The sequence below is a fragment of the Blennius ocellaris genome (genome assembly GCF_963422515.1).
Source record: "Blennius ocellaris genome assembly, chromosome: 13".
Classification (NCBI taxonomy): domain Eukaryota; kingdom Metazoa; phylum Chordata; class Actinopteri; order Blenniiformes; family Blenniidae; genus Blennius; species Blennius ocellaris.
This window is the reverse complement of record NC_137662.1, coordinates 19269726-19283463: the sequence shown is the minus strand read 5'-3', so window position 1 is coordinate 19283463 and position 13738 is coordinate 19269726. Positions and strand designations below refer to the sequence as shown.

Here is a 13738-nt window from a genome sequence, read left to right as displayed (position 1 = left end):
AGCCCTTTGCTGCATTTTCTTCTCTTTGAATCAATCAACTATTAAGAGATCTTTTCCACGTGTGCTTTCAAATAGTCATTGTATGTATGATCTCATTTGAGTTTAATATTTATTCTTGCTATGTTGTTGAAACCCTAATATTGATACATAATGCAATAGCTATACCATTAAGACATTCTTCACAGTGTTGTGGAATTCATCCTGACCACATTCATCTGTGGCTTGTGGGAATTCACCCTCAGACAAATCAGACTGGCACGAGACCAGGGCTGAAATCTGGTATTGCGCTCTGGGTTTGCCTTATCTGCTCGCTGTTTACCAACATTCACAGAGTCCATCACTTGCAGCAGCTCTGTTATCTTGGCGACCCAGGCAACATGAGCAGAATGCAGAGACCGGCCTCTTTAGTCTCAGGCCAAAGAGTGCAGAGCGTGCAATGTGCTCTGTGTAGCGTTAGCGTGTGTTTCTGTGTGCCTTCTCTCACACATGAACACATGTGCCGTAGCACCATGCATACAGTATATGACCACGTGTGTCAGACTACTGCAACTTAAATTTTTTTTTTTTTGGACTGATTATGGTAAAAAGGAAATTTAATTCAACATCAATTTCACACAGATCCATATTTGGACTCTTAGCTGTTGGTTAGTGCAATTTTATTTTGAACCATCTTAAAATGGTTGCAAAGCTGTGATCTACAATCATCATCATCAGCTGTTCTTCACTGGTCTATTTGGCGGCGTTTTCCCGAGTGAATCTGAATATCCAGACACATTTGAAGCCCGTGACTCGTAAATCGAATGTTTTTTGTTGTGGTTTCGTCATATAATTATGTAAAGTTGAGTCTTGTTCATTTTAATACGGAATTTTTATCCGGAATTTGGGGGGCCATTATCGTTGGGAAAAGAAAATGCTTCAAGAGGATGGAAGCAAATTAAAGTGGGAAAAAAAAAAAAAGTTTTATTGAGCCAGGAACACCTTTCCTCTGCTTTTTGGACATAATTACAGAGGCTTGATTTGCTGAATTTAGCCAAGCTAAGTTTGTTAAACAGTTTTCAGTTAGCTTGAACCAAAAATATATCTAAAAATAGTCATATTTAGTCATATTATTTTAAATAATTTCTAACGTTTGGATTCTGAGCCGATGTTTTTCAAGGTTTTGTAAGAGTGGGCCAGATACTGTGAATAGAAATGAAGATAAAACTTCACCTGTAGGTTTAAAAATAAACACCATTCAGCCTAATTGATGTTCTGTGGCGAATTGAAATTGTGGCGAAACACTGATATTCCAAAATATTTACACAGAAGCATAAATCTCACCCTGTTGACGGGGTCATGATGCAGCCTCCCCGATCAGCGGTCATCCTGCAGCCGCAGCCTCGCTCCGGGGTGTCGTGGTTCATGCCAAAATTGTGTCCGAGCTCATGCGCCAAAGTCACAGCTGCACCCAGAGGGTTCTCGGAGTGATCCTACAATGCATTGAAAAGCAAACATAACAGTAATGTGCAATTGTCTTTTCTAATTCACTTTGAAGTTACATGAAAAAAGCTTTGAGTCCAAAAACTGCACACACACACAGAAAAATCTTGGTCTTTTTGGCGCATCGACCAAAAATGAGGGAGAAGGAAAGCATGAGGAAAATGCAAAAAAATTCAAAGACACATTTTTTTTCAGCTACAGACTCACAAAACAGTGCAGTAACTGTCCAACCTGCCCACCCCCCCTTCAACTTTCTTCCATTACCTATTCTCCTCATGGAGGCTTCAATTCATCTGCCATTGCACTACCCCCGCAGACCCAATCATACCCACTGACAGTGCAGACAGCTCCTGCAGGAAGCTCCACAAACCTACCGCTGTAGGAATTGGTACTGCATTGATAAGTAAGACAACTGCCCTTCTCAAGGCAGACGAGAAGGAAGGAGGAAGAGAAAGAGGTGGGTGTTTCGCTTTTATAGACAGACAGTTTGGAGGGGAGGTAGTAAAAGAGACAAAGGAGCCTTTGGAGTGGAACTGAGAAATTAAGCCACTGTGAAATATACAGTATGTTAAATACGAGTGGAGATATGGTGAAAAGAAAGAGACAAATGTTATTACTACAATATGATTATGCAGTGTGCAGCTTCATCCCAAGTGCAGTTGATCTATTTGCACTGTAATTTGATGGAGCAGATCTTTGTGCAGTGAGTTTGTGTAGCAAATTCAGTCTCAGTATGTTAGCTTTGATTCTTTTATGTCGGTCAGCGAAGGAACCAAACACGGAAATCGGAATTTATAATGCGTCAAACAAGAAATGTATGCCACATGGCAGATTTGGAAATGCTGGGATGTTTTGTTTTGGGGATTTTTAGCCCTGAGAATGATCTTGTTGAAGCATAAGAGGAGAAATTCTGCAAAACTCGCATTCATATCAAACAATCTGATATAAGGGTGTGTATTTAACATGTTCCTAACATGCATTGTTCAGCTTTTTGATTCTTGCAGTCCCTGAGGGAAAAGGCAGCCCAATGTAAGAGAAACACAAATTGAAGGCAAATTCATAAGTCAGAATTGAGACAAAGCTGAGCCACTTCCTGCTCTGATGAAAGTTCGGAGCCTGATGGGACACGGCTCCGAACTTTCTCCTGCTTTACGTCTACCCTGAATGAACATGTGTATTTCACAGCCTAACAATTCCCAACAACAAACTGTAATGCGAGAGTCTGCAGAAAATGAATGAGGCTCTTGGAAGCTGCAGTCATTACAATAAAAGGAGCTGTGAGATACTCTTGCGATGGAGAGAAACTTGCTGTGTTGACAACAACTGGGGCACTTTTTCGACTGTCTTTCTTGAAGACTTCCAGCTATTTCCAAGATGAATCCTGTGCTTCAAGGAGGATAGAGATGAAACGAATGACATTATACTGTTGAAAATGTATAAAATGACAAAACGCCTGAGATTCGTGGCAAATGAACGGTGTCTTGAGTAACAGTTCATCTCCTCTGACTGCCCTCTAACTACTTATGAGGCACTTTAATCTCGGTCCAGACCATCTGCTCGGTGTACGTAATGGGGAAGACAAACATCTGGAGAAACCTCACCACAGCGCTCGGCCAGCAGAAAACATATCTATTAATGGCGCATCCACATCTGTGTTGAAGCAAAATGGCATTGGGCTGATAACCACTTTGCGATCGGGCACGGGTGTCAAGTGCTATAAGAGGCAGGGGATCCTAACAGCCAGATAATCTACTGTATGTGGTGACTCAGTGTACTTGAGGCGATGCATGCATGCATGCATGCAAAAAAAAAAGCAGAGGCATTTCGATTCAAACGTGTGCAGTGTAAGAAATGGCATAAACAATTTATCACACCTCATAAAAATGTAAATGTGGCTGTGTTCAAATGCTGTGGCATTTGATTTACCCCTGTGCCCCTCCAACCCTTTTATACCACTCCCACAGAGCAGATCTGCACACAGCATGAGGTGAGTCTTCTCAACGCACGTTCAGCGCGCGTCAGACTCGTTCAAGCGACAGCTGTCACCCTGCGTCTCCCTGTTAACAGACTCGACGCCGCACTGCAGCTCCAATCACGCCGCTTATAAACCTGAGAATCACGCCGAAATATCCCAGTAACTACCAGCTGAAAATGAAGTTTCAGAATGACCTTCTGTCGTCCCAGATGCCGGCCTGCTCATTTTCCTCTCTTTATGTCGGGTTTTCACTTCTCTGCTCCGCTTATACCGACGTCATAAAAAAAAAATAGCAAAAATAAATAAATAAATAAGGCACATTATAGTGGTCATAAATTTATGCATTAGGGTAATTTGTTATCGACACAACCCATAAATTCAGTTCTGCTGCTCATCCCACAAATGTTTTTTTTCTTACAAATATAGCACCATTTAAAAGGGGGGGAAAAAAACAGAATTTCCAATGGTAGAAGATTTATTACTGAGAACACTGCCAACATAGGTATACCCACAAACATACATGTACTTACTTTTTGACCAGTGGTTTTTTTTCTTTTCTTCTTTTTTTACTAAATCCTGAAATAAGTGGCTGTATGTATGTATGTATGTTTTTTTTTTTGTTTAAGTTAATTTCATGCTGTTGTTTTTCAGGGTTCTGGATTTAAAGGTTTGGGACTGAGGAATATTCATTAATTAAGAGTAGGTCATTAGGCAAGGCATTCATATATTTCATATAATGTCAATATATCTCCTGTCAAAAAACAAACATAACCACAAGACAAATGCAACACATTTTAACAGTAAGGACATATTTTGAATGTGAAAATACTCTATAAAAGATTTACGGTAAAACAGACATTGGTTTGCTGAATCAACTCATTTGTTAGTATTGTGCTGTTGTACTGTTCCAGGGTAAAATATGAGCAGATTGTTAGGTTGTGGTGTACTATACCTGCAGTAATACTGTATTGTGTTTTGAGCTCCGAGAAGCTACGTTTATTTTAATATGACGCAAATAGATACACGAATGGTAAATACAAAACACATGCATAGCTAAATGACAGCAAAACACAGTGATGACTATCAGAAGAGTATTTTTACTTTGAGAATGTGAAAAGAAAATACACCTCATAGCATGATTTCTTTAGTCATTATGTCAACAAGTTGGAGTACTTCCATGATTACAATGAGAATTGCTCAAAGCCATATGAAATATCATACGGTCATCGTCATGAGCAATAACACATGATACACCACGAGCTGGCTGACTCATACAGAGAGACCTTTTACACCCGTACCTCGTGTCACTGTGTGGGTCTGACTGAGGAATTGGAGTTGACACGCCGAAGACTGACTGCATGACTGCAGGACTTCAATTGAGCGCGCGCGCATGCAGACCAATCCTTTTAAGAGAACATTTCTACATATTGTTTGGTGCATGTGGGTAACGTTAGAGGAGTGCCAGCTCAAAATATAATTAGGCTTTGAAACACCACTTCCGAGCAGACATAAGTGCCCTTCCAGCAAACGGCGGACACCTTTTTCTGTGTGAATCATGTCTGGATTGTGTCGGCCAGCTGAATCTGAACAATGTCCACCCTGATACCATCAGGCTGCACGGAGGAAGAGGAGGGGTGTAGGGGGGGGCGGTGGTGGGGGTAGGGAGTGGTGGGAGCAGAGAGAAGGTTGGACACTCACCATGACAATGCCTCCAGACTGCTCCACCGTGCACATGCTCATGATGGGCGCCATGCCAATGGTGGTGCCCTGGAAGTAAACCCCGCTGCAAACAACATTAGGGAGAGATAAAGCTGTTAAAGCAGTTGAAGTACATCATTCCACTAGTTGTTATCATCTTTAACTTTTTATAAAGCTGAGAGGTATTTGTGTTGATTTGATAGTAAAAAAAAGAATAATCACTGATTGTAATTTGAGTGGCAGCATTTGTTGATTATATAATATATTTCAATATGATACACTGGAGGAGACATTGCCTCCAAATTTATTCCGTTTATTTTGATTCAATCTATTCAGATTTGGTGCATTTTTTAAATGCTTGAAACTATTCAACTTTTCAATTTTGTGCTGAATATACACGTGGAGGCAGCAGTGATGGTGCATATTATTGTATTTATATTGGATTAAACAACTGTAAACACCCTCTGGTGCAAACACTGCATGACAGGAATAAAATAGGAGAGGAAGTCATGTAAAAATACCACAACAATGTTTCTCAAAATCATGTTCTCCATTATTATTTTTCCGATAAAGAGGTATATAGACAAGTAAATAAACAAGTCTATAAACCCAAGAAGAAAACTCATAAAATGTATGGGGTATTTTATGGAAATGCCTGAATAATGAGGAACAGGATCTAAAAACATGTCAATATTGTGTAAAAATCGACATTATCCTCTGGCAAACTTAAAATAGATGTGAATTTGTGGTTAATGAGCTGAGATGTGAAACTATCAATGCAGACCTTTGGGATTTTGTTTCAGAGTACTGATATAAATGTACTTTGTGCAATTTTGGCAGTTCTGGATAATCAGACGTCTACCTTATGAGCTGGGCATTGTCGTGGGGTTTATTAGGAAGCAGTTTGACTTTCCGCCAGTCGAGGAACTCGTGCAGCGTGGTGAAGGGATCCTGTGTGATGGGGCATTTATCAGAGTCGCTCCACACTTCCAGACCCACCAGGGCCACCCGGATGTTGAGGGCTCTGTAAAACTAAAAAAGAGCACGATCATCGGCAGAAAGAATAGAAATGCCAGGTGGCTTCGTGAGATTAGATTGTATGTTTTTATTGTGTTTACAAGACCTTCAAACAACTGTGTGAGACAATTTGTGTTGCAGTCTACGGAATTATATTCCTTCTCATTACAGCAGCCCTAAATCCTTTACTTCACATGTTTTTCATAGGTTCAGAGCATGCTTGTTTCCCCCTCTTTATCCATGCCTCCCTGAAGTAAATCTATCTGCTGGCATCGCCTGCTGGTCGCAGATCCGCAGCTCTGGCAGAGGTTTTAGGCAGACTAAGATCAGCTGCTTTAGCAGGAAATTAATATATCACACGTTCATCCCATTAATCTCTGCTGCCAACAATATTTCTATTTTAAAGAAGTGATTTATTCCTCCTGCGCAAGAGGGAGCGGATGTTTTACCTTGTCCACGTAATTGGCTATCTCTGCAAGTCTCTGTTTCACCTTCTCCAGGTCCTTCCCCTGTTTCTGAAACTGTAAGAAAAAAGAAATGTAGACAGTCAGCTGAAGCACTATTTACAACCACAAGGATCAATTATTCATGACAAGCCATAAGTGAGATCGATACGTTTAGAACAGAAAACCATGAGGCACCATTATATTTGTATAAATGAGTTGCCTATAGTCTGACGCAATGCATCTTTCTGTGGATTATGCACTTTGTCAAGCTGCGACCATCTGGATCTAGGAAATTCTGCCGGTGTTGGATTCCGCAGCCGTAGAGAGCGGGGATATTGGCAGATACGACAGCCTGCAAAGCTTTCAGTCTCTATCCACCCGACTGCGTGTTCACCTGCACTGACGCCCAACTGCAAGGCGAATCTTAACAACGTCCTTGATCCTACTTTGCGCCCTCATTTCCTCCCTCTCCATTCAGGTCGATGTTTTGAGCAGAGGGATGTCGGGAGGAAACCCCCTACAATGAGCCTGCCAGTGCTTACGGGAGACGCTTCTGTGTCCACGTGTTTTTTTTTTTTCCTGTTTCCCGTCTGCTCTGCTGGGGAATCAAAAAGCAGCATTTCCCGTCAGACTGGAGCTGTTGCCACAGGACCACACTGCTTGTTGCACACTGACCCCATTTCTGGGGCTCTAGTGGGACCTGCTCTATTGTAACTACAGCTTGCCCTGTGTGCTTTTTTTTCTTTCTTTTTTTTCTTTTTGCTTACTCCACCAGGAGAGGCTGTATTCCCACCATGTTGTTTCTGTTGTATTTGTGAAGGGAAGTGGCGCGGGTGCATTACCTCTCTGTTGTCTGCCACAATAATCAGCTCCACATATTTGGTCGTCTTCTGAGCATGTCTTTTATGCTAGGGTAAAGAAAAAAAATTGAAGTTACATGTTCATAAGAATTCATCCTTTTCTACTTCACCATCCTAAAATTGTTGACACTATATACAAATTTGGACAACCTCTTCTCTAATGTTATAAACCTGCGTTAAGCCTCTCAATGTTACAGCAAGCAGTAAAGCAATAGTTGTATTTTTGCAGAAAGAAACAGTTTCTTTACTCTCATGCCAAGAGTCAGACAGGCAGATCAATACAAGTGACATGTATTACAATGAATGTGAAGCTATGTGTAAGGGTGTATTGGCTTGGCTCAGCATGAACACTGGAGGTGAGAGCTGCACCAAGCTTGGCTCGGAAAAACAAAAACAACCAGGACCTTTCAATCTCACTTAATCCTGACTAGAATACAATACATTAGTTAAATATACAGCTCCTAATAATAACTTACATTTCAAACATTGAGGTTAACAGCTTCCTATTTCCATTTTCAACTGGATGTACATAGATTTCAGTGTTTCAGATTAACAAAGATCTGCAGGCATCTTGAAATGTCTATTAGGGAAACAGTGGATGCAACATGTTTCACTAATAGGCTTGAAAAGCTTTAACATGCTTGAATATTACAAATTATAATGTTTCTAATGAGAGTGTGTATTAGAATTGATTGAAAAAAAACATAGACCAGAACATAATATTTCCAAAATATTAAAAAAATTACTCTCCAGCAGCATGTTTTTACACGGGGAACCACAGAAAAGCATTGCGGATTGGTTTCAAGTAGACTGGCTTTTACACTGGTTTCTTTTCCTGCTTCAAGTGGGATTTAAACCAGGATTAATCAAGGTCAATGTCCCACCAGCAAAGACAATTACAACATGTAGATTTGATTAACTGTGTTTTATGTTGCATTTTTTGATGAACCTGACAGAAAAGAATAAAACGAAACAGGTTCTCCCACTAAATTGTTTGTGAAACTTAAAAAAAAAAGAATAAAATGGCACCACTTTAGGGGTTATTCAGCAGTTATATTATTAAAAACACTTGAGAGACAACCACACCAGTTCTCCAAGTTATATCCATCCATCACTTTCACTCCAGTGTCCTATCTTTTAAGGTGGAATGAGTTTGGTTCTGAAAAGCCACAGCCAAGGTGCTGCTTTACTCTGAGGTCATTAAATACTCTATATAGGTAAGTTTCATTTCCTCACTCAGATGGAGTTTTTAATGCCTAGAAATAGGGCCAGATGGATCTCACACCTGCTGTAGGCAAATTATCAGCCAACCCTTCTGCATGGGCCCTTGACTCTGGACTCTGAGCACAGATAAAATGAGTGTCAAGCCCAAGGCAATACCCTCGGGGAACTTATCCAAACAGGTATGCCTGCCAATATTCTCATCTTTGGTCCAACGCCCATTTATCTTTCATCATTTCCATGTTAGCCTTTTCCCTTTGGAAACGTTCGACAGTGAAAAATGCCTAAATTGAAGACAATACAGCTTTGAACTGTGCTATCCAGTGGCTATGAAACGAGCTTTGCATTGGAAACAACATAATACTCGTCTCACCCTGTTGTGGAAGGACTGGAAGGGGCTTTTGATGTGATTTTCAGGTGCAACAGAGGACATGTTGAAGCCGTGGCCACAGGCTCCTGGGGTCAGACGCAGTTCCTCCACTCGGTAGATGAAGTGTGCTCCAGTGTCATTGCCAGACACAGGCTCGATAATGAAGGTTTTGTTTTCAAGTGCGATGAAGCCTCTGCAGAGACAGCAGAGCGAGCGCAAGTGTGAAAACAAAGCTTCAAAACACGACAACTCTCTCAAAAAGTAAGAGTGTGATTGAATGTGGCTCTCTCTAATGGAATATTTGACAACCAAGGTAACCCTTTTTCTTTATGCTCACTCTTAGTTCAGCCAACTGCATCTATAAAACATGCTTTTATCAAACCACTTAAACATTTCTCACGGCTTCATACTTTTGTAGTCACAAATCACAGCAGTGCTATTTCAGCTCAGTGCTTTTTCACCGGCATTTCTCACGTCAGATCGGGAACATTTACCACAAATTGCAACTTAAATGTTCTATGTCATTAGCACATACTGAGTCAATAAAAGGCCGTCATGGCACACTGCACATTTTCTCTTTCCGTTAATGTTCTCTGGTTGTTTAATTAAGCAGGAGATGAAATTGTGTATGTTAAGATTCGGCTAATGCTCAGTTTACAAAACTTGGAATTGTGCTCGGTCATTAGCGGGAGCAAAATGCCAATTACCGAGTGCGGGTATTTACTGGAAGCCTCTGCGAACGTAGACAATGAGGTGTGACATTTTCTCCTATTCCTGCGAGTCACACAACAACTTACTGACAGCACGCTTAAGGGGCTTAAGAGCGATGGGCTGCTGTGCTGAGTGACTTAAGTAAATATAAACATTGCGTTGGCAAATCGCACTTAAAGGGCAGTGCTGGGATGCCGCTCGAATACAAAACTGCTCCTGTGTTTCTTACCGAAGGCCTGAGCAGGTGCTGAGGGTAACATCAGAGCCGGGATGCGCCTGCACTTCCCCATGGTAGTAGCAGTTATTCTGAAAGAGGTTGTACATAATAAAACACAAGATAAAGGGGTAAAAAAAAAAAAGAAAAAGGGAAAAATAAAAAGCTTTACCCACTGGATGGTCCCATTAAAAATGTATTATATTTAAAGAACAAAAAAAACCTCAGTGTGTCACATTTATTGTAGACGTAGTGTAGCCTTTACCTGACTTCAAACATGCAAAAGAGGACAAGACACAGTGGAACTCTGCTAACGCTGTCCTGGCTCATGCTCAAATAGATTAGCATGCTCTGTAGAACACACTTTCTTCCTCGCCCTCTTTATACAAACAAGCTGTTTGAAATGAACGCGGCCCACACGGTCGAGGCAAGAGGCAAGTACACTGACACACATGGGAGCTGACAGTAATACGGTAATTGTTGATGGTTCATTATTCCATCAGGCGGGTCGGCTCGGAGGAAAAGGGAACATTTAAGGTTCCTCAGACAGTAAAAACACTGTTGTCTGAGCACAAGGAGGGCAGAGGAAATGACTCTCATTAGGAGGGAATACAGACGTCCAGTTAGTGTCTCGCGGCTCTCAAGTCCGCTTAAATCAGCTGTCGTTGGCCACCACGTTGACCATTCCTCATGCGCGACATTAAACTCTGGAAGGAAATACTTGTATGTAAAAAGGTCCCGTGTTCGGTTTGAAAAGCTCAGTGCAAGTTGGCGAGCCAGGTGGTAATGGAGTTGAAATTCATTAGATTAAGTATAAAAATAGAACAGCTACAAAGGCTCTATGCTTAGGCCATGCTTGACCTAGATTAGCTCACCTTTTACAAATGAAAACATCAGGCAGTGATGGTGCTCTTGTTTCATCCTCAACCTGTCTTTTTTAAATTTATTTATTTTTTACAGTCGCTGTATGCACTCCTCTTGAAATATTTAGTTTAGGAAAATTCCCTGCAGCTTCAAAAATGCGTACGCCTCTTGGTATCGAATTAAGTATCCTCATTCCATGCTGTATGTTCTATATGCTCAAATTTTAGATGTTTATATTTAGCAATATATTGAAAATGAAGATCGATTTGCAATAAATGATGCACAGGATGCAATGGTGGCAGCTCAGGTTTTTTTATTTTGTCATGCTGAAGAACCAGCAACATAAAGAAATAGTTCCCGTGTTGGATTGGGATAATTCATAGAAAGGCAAAGTGTATTTATAGTTTGTATCTTGCCACTGAGGCATGATTAACATATGGCAGAGTGTTGAGCTCAGTGACAAGCATGCAAGTGTGCAGCCGTATGAAGCTTATCTCAGACAATACAATATGTCTATTTGACAGCCTGATGTAACGCTTGTACCATCCCGCGCTTGCAAAATTAAAGGTGAGAGAGACAGTGTGTAGGATAAGTGCTTGTAAAAGTCTATGGGAAATTGTCTTGTCAGTCATTGCCGCGTTACCAAACACTGATCCTGCAAACTGTAAAGCAGCCTGTCATTGTGCTCCCGCGGCTGCTCAGTTAAACATGATGATTTCAATCCAGCTAAGCTAAAAAAAAAAAAAAAAAAAAAAAAAAAGTTCAGGAGTCTACTAACAATGGTACAAAAAGAACTTTTCAAAGTCAGCCACTGAGAAATGCTTCTCTCTCCTTTGTGAATATCACTGAACGAAGAATCAGTTATGATTTCCTTTTGTGAGCCACGCAAACTGATTCCAATCACTGATGTGCCAAAGTGAGCGGCCTTGACAAGTGCTAGAAATCTAGAATGAACAATCTTTTCTTCATTTTCAAAAGAGAAGCAAGCACTTTGCATGCTGCTGAATCAAAATGAGCCCCCAGGAAAACATCAGCTGCTAAATTCCATTAAAAAAAATAAATCCTGATGGCAAAGTTGGCTGAACAGCAAACAGCATAAATCACAGCTTATCATCAAGTAGGCCACATGATAGACCTTCCACACAGCAACACCATTTAATTCCAAAATGGGTCACACCCCCCCCCCCCCCCCCCCAAAAAAAGAATATATCTCATTTTGATTCAATTTTTGGTTTTCAATTAACACCCAATATACATAAAAAATATCTGTCTTTGGAAAAATTCTCTACAGGGGTCAGATTTTTCCATGACTTCGGAGCACCGCTGCACGTCAACTTGGCCATAAATGTCAAAAGCACTTAAAGTGCTGCCGTACCGTGAAGTTGTGAGCCCCGGTGACTGCACTTCCATCCTCCTGGTAATGTGTCTCAGTGTAATGGCTTGCAAAAAGACCCCTGGGAACACAAAAAGAAAGGAAGAAAGAGGCATCAAACACCAGAACGATTGACTGTGTATTTGCACTGATTAAAAAAAAAAAAGATCACCAACAAAGCCTCATTCTGATTTGCTATTTTTTTTTTTCTACGTGTCAATGATTCCTCGGGCATTCGGGATGACTGAGTCGACTTCCCGCTGAGGTAATTGTTACGTGCATGTGTCTTTTCCGGTGTGCATTTGTGTCGGTGGACACATTTGAAACTTTGTGCCAGTGTGTGTGTGTGTGTGTGTGTGTGTGTGTGTGTGTGCTTTCCTCCTGCGGCTGTGAACAGATGGACACAGTGCGCCCCACCCCGAGCATTGGCAGCGCAGCAGTAGGAACGCCCATCTTTTTACAGCTGCATGATCACGCTGACATCAGGCAGGATGATCTCAGGATGTATGTGACTATGTGTTTATGTATTCATAGGAGCGAGTGAGACAGAAACAGGGAGGCAAAAAACACAGTAAAAATGAGCACTTAAAGGTTGATATGCTGACCTTTTGATACCTGTATCCAAAGATGATTCTAATGCATAACAGCCACTTTAAGATTATGATGATATGATGAGACGCTTACTTCTCATAATTGGAACTCATAATCAAGGGCCACACTTCAATAAGACATCATAATATCTTATAAATAGCATCTACATGTTTCCATTGTTTCCCTCTAAACAGAAAACCGCCAAAAGAATCAACAACACCAAACAAAAGTTGCATTTTTCAAAGGACATTCTCATGCTAGCAGTAATTAGGTAGTTTTCACTGCTGCATCACTGTTCCTTCAAGTCTCATTGTTCACTACAGTTAGTGAAATCGTGTCTTTGAGAGGTCATTTGAAGGGCCAGACCGGATCCTCCGGTTGGTTTACGGGCAACCCCTATTCCAGTAATGAAAAAAATTACGAGAAAACACAGAAAAAGAGCTTTGCACCCACCATTACAGGAGCTCCTAGACTCCTGCTGTACGATCACAGGCAACATTTACCAGATTGTCCCACATTTGCAAACTCAGCTTGTCACATGCTATACGTTGTTGAAAGGAGGAAGAAGCACTCGCCACTAATTGCACAATATTTGACAATCAAATTACTTTATCAAAATATCACTTTTACTATTTACTATACTTGTATTATTGCTATAATGAAATACATTCATGAGGTCCAATGTAAATATAGTTACATCAGTTCATCCAGTGTTTTAATAGTCTATTGCTACATTACAAATACATCATATAACTCACAAACTCTCCTCTTTTGCTCAGTTTCTGTATTAAAAATAAGCTGGCCAACATGCAAAGTCGGGTTCTTGTAATTTCACACCTGCTTCACTGTATTTATGATTGCCTCAAATCTTCAAACAGTTCACAACGCAATCAAACTCAGTGCTCACTGTCCCGTGCCGT

General features: G+C 40.9%; 1 protein-coding gene across 1 annotated transcript in view; it reads right to left on the bottom strand.

Moving 5' to 3' along the window:
- The window catches only part of adam12b (ADAM metallopeptidase domain 12b), a gene marked incomplete at its 5' end in the record, with an annotated part of 87328 nt that overhangs the window by 36149 nt on the left and 37441 nt on the right, over window positions 1-13738 (bottom strand). Inside the window, 8 exons of the mRNA XM_080507951.1 lie at window positions 1321-1469; window positions 5153-5237; window positions 6015-6184; window positions 6619-6690; window positions 7458-7523; window positions 9070-9259; window positions 10007-10083; window positions 12231-12309. Coding sequence (XP_080364077.1) covers window positions 1321-1469; window positions 5153-5237; window positions 6015-6184; window positions 6619-6690; window positions 7458-7523; window positions 9070-9259; window positions 10007-10083; window positions 12231-12309 — 888 coding nt within the window. The remainder of the gene's footprint in view (window positions 1-1320; window positions 1470-5152; window positions 5238-6014; window positions 6185-6618; window positions 6691-7457; window positions 7524-9069; window positions 9260-10006; window positions 10084-12230; window positions 12310-13738) is intronic.